The following is a 9,354-nucleotide window of genomic DNA, read 5'->3' on the forward strand; positions in this document are numbered from 1 at the left end:
TCAGTCTAACTGTCTATATGTAAAATGGCCAGGAAGAACAGGCATTAAAAATAAATAAATAAATAAATAAATAAATAAATTATATCAAGTTGTATTCTGAAACCAGAGTTCACATTACAAATAACGAAATATGGGTGGTTTGGTTTTTAGATTTCTTATGCTTTGGTTTGAAAGCTATTTTTTTTTTTAGAGTATTCTTTTTGTTGTCTTTTGTTTTTTAATCCATAAGGGTTAAAAATCTCAGTGAGATATTTAGTGTCACTTGTTACAATTTACTCGTGCAGGGCAAAATATGATTTTACATCTTCTGTCCAAGGGCTTATCTCTGTAATGCCTCTATAGAATAGGAAAATAAAGCCATACTTACCATCAATTATCATGAAAATAAAAAACAGAGGGAATTCACATTCAATGCCATCAAAAAGCTAAAAAGAAGAAAAAAAATCAATCAGATATTTCAGCAATTTGGTTTAACAAAATGTACTTCCATATTTCATACAACCATTTCAAAGCAACAAAAGACAAAAGTGAACATCAAAACATTTTAGGACAACCGCTCTCCATTTAGCTTATAGACTCTAAATTATACAGGCACTTTAAGTGTACTTCTATATATGCTGTGGCCAATTCTCAAGCAGAATATTTATATCATTTATGTTTCATTTTCCACTATGAAACTATTGGTGAGTAAAATATTAAATTTTAATTTAGATACCTTTTACTGATAAACACTGTGGTCAAAAACAAAATTGTTTTCTATACACTCAGACTGTAGTCAGCTGTGAAATTAAATGAAATGATAAATAACTTTCTTGTTTGTTATGTGAAATCATCTGCATGCTAAATGTAAATGGAAGTACATTCATTACAAAACAAATCAACAACTAACTTGCTGACTTGGCAGTCTCTTAAAACCACACATGCCAAATTACAAAATGCATCTCTTTCATTTGAAGCAATTTGGAATCTCAGATTGCAAATACTAAAAGGGACGTCTGTTTGGCTTTATTTTTTTAAGCATGGCCTAAACATTTTAGAAAACCTAGGTTTGTTGCCAGTTACTTCTTTACCTTAATTTCTGCTGGTTTATAATAGCGGCGTGTTTTGTCCTCTAGTGCAGTTCTGTAACCATCTCTCAGAAATCTTTTAAATCCATATTTTCCTTTTAATTTTCTAATAATTTTATCTAGTGTTTGACTGAACAAAACCTCATCATCCAAAGCAAATGCAGGATAACTGATACAAGGCAGAAGAGCTGCATCGGTATTCTGCAGGAGAGGAGAAAAAGACATAAATTCAATTAAATCTCCAACATTTATTGGATGCACAAAGTCTGTTTAAATTACTCAGTAAAGCATACATTTGAAACACAATCTTTACCAAAATCATAATACCAATATATTGGAATAACGTGCAAAATAAGACCTCTAAAAATGTTTAAGAATGAACTAGAAACCCAGTATTCACATATATGATTTAAAAGACAACTCATTTGACTCAAAATGTGACCTACTTTACCAGTTGATAATCTGCAGGTGTAAGTGAATATATTGTAAAACTCCAAGTTTCTAGAAACAAAACACCTCCAAGTTATTCTTGGAGGAAACAACAACACCGGTGCATACTATGCTCAAAGAGAATCACAAGAAGTTATCTGTGATTATTTAATCATTGCTGAAAAAGTTTTTCATAAATTTCCTCCAAGTGCTGTAACAGGCTTGTCTGATTTCATTTCACGAAAAAATTTAAGTAACAGTGCTCAAGGAACACGTGCAACTACTGTGAATTAAAAACACCAAAATTACTACCTAGGATATCACCACTACAAGTAAGCTTACAGAAGTACAAAAAGTTAGTTTTAAGTTCTAATTCTTACAGAATCATAGGATGGTGTGGGTTGGAAAGGACCTTAAAGATCATCTAGCTCCTCCCTAACACCATGGGCAAGGACCTCTTTCACTAGATCAGGTTACCCAAACTGAGATTTTCTTGTTCCTTCTTGATGATACATCTAAGACCATTTAAGATACTCTATTTTCAACAGTATCACTGACATGAAGCCATAATGGGGTAGTGGTGAGGAGGATATGAAGATTATAGAGTACAAATAACTGATGAAATTGGTTCTGTTGGCATATATCAAGTCTCTAACAAACAGCAAAGGAGATCTAGAAGAGCATAAAAAATTAGCTGACTGTGCCTTTTGATTATACAGTATTGTAACTCTGCTATAATGCTTCTACATAATGAGTAAACCATTAATGTTGAAGATTAATAGTCTGTTTCATGAACAAAATTGCTATCAAATTGCAGAATGAGAAAGTAGAACTCCACTGCTCTTCATTTTTAGTTTTTTAATTAATCTGTATTTATGTTACTTAGACTTACTCACTGATGAAATATTTACTTGTAACAGTAGTTTATAATAACAAAAAATCCTCCACATTCTGCAATTTATGAGAACCAAATCTTAAAGGCCTTTTTTCTCAACAAAGAACAAATCAAAGCTGAAATTTTCATTCAGCTGCTTCGAAAATGCAGGCAGTAAATTTATAATGGAAACTCAGATACCAAGATAAAAACAAGACAATAATCAAGACTACAACACTAATTAATATGCTGCAGACCATCACTCTTTCATTTTGAAATTATTTAAGAAGCTACCAACTGGCTAACATTCTAACCTCAACATGCTTAAAATAAAGAGTGCCATCACAATTCCACTTCAGCAAGGTATTGCATCACAGTCATGTTTAACAAGAGTATATTTAACAACTTAACAACAAATTCCCATCTTTATTAAGCAGAAGAAAATGGTCACTGTAAAATGAAGAGTTACATTCATATCCTTTTATTTTCTCTCCATACTGTTGAGATTTTATTGTTCATTTTCTCTATTTACTTACATGAGACCTTGACTCTCGGGGTAGCAATGAACACAGAGTCTGTCTGTTACGGTTATGGGCATCGAAATCCACAAATATAACAGACCAGGAACAGCCCTATAAATGCAAATTTATTTAAAGAGAAGTGAAGAAAGATGGCATATCCTGGTGAAACTAACTAGCTCTTTGTTCTACCAACGGTAATACTCTGATAGCTGGCAATTTTAATCAGGAAATGAACAACATATATCCAAAATATTTTGAGAAAAGAACTTGAAATTCTAAACAAAATTAGCTGTCTTTGTCCACTACTGATTATGAATTGTATCATACACTCAAATCATAATGTCTTCCATTACAGCAATGGCTGTACTGAGATAAAACAAAAAAGTAGTTTTCCCTCCCTGTGATTGTGGAAATGTTCCAAGTAGAGATGTTGAATATTTCATTGAAATATACCAGAATACAAATAATTGGATATTCACCTGAGGTACCACTTTGGAAAAGGACTTCAGTAGCAAATAAAAATGATTTGCTTTTTGGTTGTTGTGTTGCGCTTCATTACTGTTAAGCACAAGCTCACTTAACAGAAAAATAAAAAATGTGGCAAAAAAAAAAAAAAGTATGTGAAGAACAAAAGTGTTCATCTTTATATTGGATGGCACAACCTAAATAAAACATGCATTTAAAGACTATTTTCTAGGTTTTCTTATTGGGATTTTAAAAGAAGCAATCTCTCTCCAAGTCTTAGTTTCTAATCAAATTTCAATAAGAAAATTACCTCAGATTTTAATCATGCATTTAAGAAGTCCATTTCAGCCACCTTACTACACAACTATGTGTAACTAAGCTAACACACTATCATTTGATGCATAAGCCTATTTTACACAAAAGAAGATTTGTGTAAGAGGATTAGTTCTTTACATATTCTTTTTAATTGCAGATAGAGTGAAAGCATGCATGCACTGTCTCTAAGACATTCTCATTCCTCTAAGCAGTGCCCACTTTTGTCAGTGCTGCCAGAAGGAGAGGGAGGGAGGAAGTAAGAGTATTTTTGCCATAACAGTGACCAAAGTCTGGACTTGTAACTCTCAGACTTTTTTGTGGAAGTTCATGGATTTCTATCAAAAAATAATTAACTTAAGTGAAGAAGCAAGTCAGAACCTTAATTTTCTGAAGTTATGTAAGCTGAAAAACAATCAGTTCACACTGCCTCCTAAGTATAAAGAATCATGCCCACTTTAACAGCTTTTCCATACCAACCAGTTATGACAATACAATGATTTTGGCATCTGGCTACAGTCATTGCACAACTAACAGTAATTAAAGAATTCCTACGCTAGAATAATACATAGAAACTACTTCATCTAGATTTATAAGTATTGTTTCAGATATGCACAATAGATTGGGAATAAATTTAAGAAGCTTAGCATAGGATATTAAAGTGAAATAATGAGAAACTAAACTGAGAGACAATTTATCTGTTACGATAAAAATTAACGTGTAAAACATCTTTTGCTGATGAAGCAGTTAAGCTTATACCTTGACTGTATTCTTAAAATTCTAGTATAATGAAGACAAAAATGAATAGCGTTATAAAAACATGAGTTCCTCTTTACATTAAAGTATATAAAATTCAGAGCACATTAAAAGCCAATTCTTTGTTCTTTATTCTACCTACCACCTAAAAATTACACCAAGAGATGAATTAGAATTATTTGAGTATAAATTAAACAGTGTTTTGCTACATTAGAAAAGCAGTACGATTTGTTAAAGAAATACGTTGTTTTTATTTACTGCTTCTATAATTTTGGTATTTTGGGAGAGGAAAAAAAACAGAGTAGTTCAATGTCATTATCTACCAGTAAGTGAACATCATGTCTTCTCTGAATACAACCACAAATGCACAGGGAAACTTCCCTATCCTGAGATACACAAACATACAACATACACCCACATGTGAAAGGACAGATACAGTAACATGCATTTATATTTATTAGGTTTCACAGCATGAGTGGAAAAATCTGCATGGAAAGGCTGAACAGCCTGTTGTTCGCAGTGATGATTTATGCAGGTTGTACTACTGTAGATGCAGATGCAAACAAGTCCCTCCTGAGGGGCTCAGCAGGATTTCTCAAAGCTATTGGAACACAGCTGGAGCTAAGCACAAAGGCAGACTGCTGCAGACTGAAGGTCAAAATGGTTTCTGCTTATGCAAAATATCTTTGGAATAAATTTGCAGAGCATTTAAACTGGTTTTGCTTCAGCAATTTATTCATCCATTTTAGAATTTAGTAAAATATTTAAAAAAAAAAGCAGTCACATTTACTGGTGCTTGAAATTGTTGGGAAGGTAAAAGTTGCAGATAAATGTTGCTACTGATATACGGACAATGTATATATCATGTCTGATCACTACTTAAGATCCTTATTAGCTCCTAGTTCTTAATGTGTAAGATCAGCTTTTAGGAAAAGAAAACCAACGCCAGAACACATGAATGGACATCTAAAAAAAATCGTAACAGGTGCCACAAAGCATGTAAGCATCAGAAATGCTCATTTAGAAGAATCACTTGTTTTATGCCACAAAAGAAGACAAAAGAATCTGACAATAAAGGTGCTACAGCTTTTCATCAAGACATGATTTAAAACAGAACACTTTTAATCTCAGGCATTAGAATAGCTCTAAAAATTCCTAGTCAAAACAGGCTTCTTTATTTGTGCATTGATTTCTGAGACTATGCTAGTAAGAAAGTAATTTCTGACCACTACAAGAAAAGTTCGTGCAACTGACTTTTTTTTTCAGGTTTTCAAGAAAAAAGAAAAATTTAAAAACCCCACAGTTTTATTACCTGATTTCCAAAGAGATTGAAACCATTAATTGCTTCCAAAGCTGCTTTTGCCAATCCCACAGAGCTGAGGAGAAATAAACAAAAACAAACAAATAAACAGAGCCACAACAAACAATGCATATTGTAATTCAAGTCCAGGCTAATTTAATATGCTTGACAGTTCTCAGAGCTATCATCTTTTCTTATTTAAATTGTGTGCTTCATCTCTCTTTTAATAAACTGATCATGAAGTAAGGCTTGAGTTATTTAATGGCTTTTTAGAAAACTACTTTTCAGCATCTTTCTTTATCATCAAATGCCAGAGACCATCTGGAAAAAGCTCTTCTGCTCTCACTTTGCTACTGGACATCTGGCATCACGTATTTCAAGGCCTTGTTAACAATGTACTAACAGAACACTTACTTAATCACAATTTTCTATTCATGTCTCAGGCATTAAACTTGCAATGTTTAAAATAACTTTTCAATATAATAACTCATTGATCTGGATTCACAAAAGGAGGAATATCTGATTTCAAATATACCATGTAATTTGACTAACCATGACTTGTGACAAGTAAATCCATAATAACAATTTGTGATAACTTTTGAGCACATAGGCTTTTAAACACATTTCAAGAGAAAAAGATCACTGCATGATCTTTTTCAGGTACTCAAGTAAGGCTTCTAGTTTTCTGATTTCTGTCTTTTCTAGGGTTGAGTGTACATTAGTCTTTTTTCAACTGTCAGGGCCCTCTGTAGATTATTGCCATTTCTCACGCATTATCAAGAAGAACTTTGCAATCATAGCCTGCATTTGTCCCAGATCCACATTTGGAGCAGAGGAAGCTGAAATTAACCTGAAGAAATTATACTTTCAGTTTGCTAAAAGCATTAGTAAATTCACTTAAACAAAATATCATTTGTAACTCTCTGTATCTTGAGTTATGCTCTCAGTTCAATACTTGAGGATAAACTCCAAGGATCTAGAATAATCTACTCTAGGGAACCTGCTTTAGCAGGGGGGTTGGACAAGATGATCTCCAGAGAACCCATCCAACCCCTGTGAAACACTAAAATTTGCATAGTCTTAGCAACCACTAACGACAATGCATCTTACAGAAAAATCTTCAAAGAACCTTACACATCTTTAGCCCTCCTCCCATTCACAATTTCCCACTTCCATCCAAAAACTTCGCAGTTGATTTGGAACATCAAACACTACCAGAAATGTTAAAAAACACAAGCAACTCTATAGCAAAACACCTATACTAGAACACTAGAGATGTGCAAGAACATGTTTTTTTGGATTTTGAATGTGGGGATACTGCATTTTGGCAACTTCATTATTCCCACAGTACAACTGGGGGATGTCAAAGACATTCTGCAGATGCCTGTAGAGCTGCTTGATCAAATGGTTATAGGACAAATTATTTTTCAGAAGTTCAGCCATATGGGAAGGGGACTACACTATAATAAAAGCTGTTAAAAATCTTGCCTCTGAATCAGTAAGACATCAATTTACACACATCTGAGTTCACAGAGTGCTTTGCTATTTATCATTTATTAGAAGTGTTTTGAAATGTATTTAGATAGAATATTAAGACTGTCTGAAGACATAAAACATATACATCTTGAGACATATGCCACAATTTGCAATTATTACCCACGGGCTTCGTATTATATAATAGCTTCTTTAAAAAGAAAGTCACTTTCAATTAAGTATGAGAATTAACTTCTAATTCTGAACACAGGCTCTGCGTAGACTTGGAGCATGAGTTTCTAAGTCCAGAAGTCAAGCATTCATAACACTGAAATTTAAGTGATTTGTTCTCAGCCCATAACCACTGAGGAAACATAAATACCATACATGACTAGCCTCGATACATTCTAACCACTTCTTGAATTGTATTTTTAGAGATTACTTAGCTAGATATGCCACAGAAGTAGCACAAAGAAAGCATAAAGAATATTTTAGCATAGCCAGGAGTTTCCTCCACAATACCTAATTACATCTTTTTACACCTCCTCATCTTCCATGTTTTTATGATTTTTGAGATCTTTATTGACCAGAAAAAAATTGTCTGCTGGTTCCCTACATTAAGGCAGAGTACAAACATGCACACAAGGAAAGACAAATAGGGGCTATATCTATTTTGGATGATCAAAGTCTACTTCTTAAAAAAAAATCTCTGCACCTCCTTTCGTGCCAGCTCAGTGATCTGTTAGATTGGCCTATCAATCTCATAAAGCTTCTCCCTCAGAAAAATTGACCTACAAATGCCAGTCTAGATTAAGACAAAACAACATGTCTATTTCCATCTGGTTAGAAGATGTTCCTCCCGTTTTCCCCTCAAGGAAGTTCACATATTGAATAATCAGGAAGCTGCAAACAGTACAAGATGTAGGAGTTTCAGAGTTTCTTTTGCTAATTTGTATGAGATGAGATGTGGAAGGAGGTAAATAATTCTCCAGATGAAGACTCCTATAGTCTGGTATTTGACAATTTAATAGACACGAGAGGGGTAAAAAAACAACGAATGAATAAAACAAATTATATAATAAGATCTTGGAGTATTCAGTTCTCATACTGGTACAAAAGCCTTACAAAGGTCCTGAAAAAACATACCTAATTAATTGTTTTGCTGCAGTGGCATCACTATATTTGCAGTTTAAAACATACATCTCTATGTGAACTAATAAAAATTAATTAGAAATGAGCAACATGGATTCATATGGCAACATCTTTAAACGCTGGAAAAAAGGTGCTTCATTTTCAAGCCCATGATAATTATGACAATCAACAACAGATACAGTCACTTTTATAATTGACAGAAGCTCAAAAAGTCAAGAAAACAGTATTCATGCTACAAGAAACAGATACACAGCTTATGGGCAATTCCTCTAGAGTCAAGTGGATCATTCTAATAATTTTAATATTAAAACAGTAAGAACACTCTTGGTGTTATATGGGATGGGGGTAAGGATACAGTTACTTCTACAGTCTGAAGAACATTCTTTTGGAAAGAATCTGTGCACTAACCTATACTTCACAATGTACAGTGACTTCCTCCCAACATGGCAGAGATGAGAAAATCTAAACCCATGATTCAATACATACTTAAATCAGCGTATTCCGAGGTACTTCTGTGAATTTGATCTACTGCACGTGGCCTGTACATAATTTTCAGAATGATACACATGCAGCTGTACATAATTATTGTAATTTGAATATTCAAACAGCTAAGTATCTATGTGATTACTTCAGTATGCACATGATGATAAAATTATACTTCACATTTTTCCAAAATACATCTTGGTCTTTAGAGAACATTATTTTAGTCACTTTTCATGAACCTTTATCTTCATTTCCTATACATTTCCTAAAAAGGTGCCAACAGTTATTTTGCATTGTTTGTTTTTTATTGTTTTTTAACTCATTACATCAATTCTTTTTTATTCATATTCATATTCACTTCTGTTTTCTGAAAGCACTACATCCTCTCAGTTACCTTGAATGTAGCTCTGGGCAGCCATTGTTGTATTTGCTTCCTCTTTCCCAGACACCAAAGTCAGGTACACGATAGGCTCTTTCCACACAGAAGACAAGATTTTGAATGAAGGAAACCTATGAGGAAAA

At 33.4% G+C, this 9,354-nt stretch overlaps 1 protein-coding gene across 1 annotated transcript in view; it reads right to left on the reverse strand.

The window, feature by feature from the left end:
- Nucleotides 1-257: 257 nt before the first annotated feature.
- The window catches only part of LOC104913011 (phosphorylase b kinase regulatory subunit beta-like), a 28,418-nt gene continuing 19,321 nt past the window's right edge, over nucleotides 258-9,354 (reverse strand). The window contains exons 7-11 of the mRNA XM_031555396.1: nucleotides 9,227-9,342; nucleotides 5,737-5,800; nucleotides 2,907-3,002; nucleotides 1,071-1,268; nucleotides 258-425 (exon numbers count right to left, since the gene is read on the reverse strand). Coding sequence (XP_031411256.1) covers nucleotides 273-425; nucleotides 1,071-1,268; nucleotides 2,907-3,002; nucleotides 5,737-5,800; nucleotides 9,227-9,342 — 627 coding nt within the window. The 3' untranslated portion in view covers nucleotides 258-272. The remainder of the gene's footprint in view (nucleotides 426-1,070; nucleotides 1,269-2,906; nucleotides 3,003-5,736; nucleotides 5,801-9,226; nucleotides 9,343-9,354) is intronic.

The sequence above is a fragment of the Meleagris gallopavo genome, chromosome 13 (assembly GCF_000146605.3).
Source record: "Meleagris gallopavo isolate NT-WF06-2002-E0010 breed Aviagen turkey brand Nicholas breeding stock chromosome 13, Turkey_5.1, whole genome shotgun sequence".
NCBI lineage: Eukaryota > Metazoa > Chordata > Aves > Galliformes > Phasianidae > Meleagris > Meleagris gallopavo.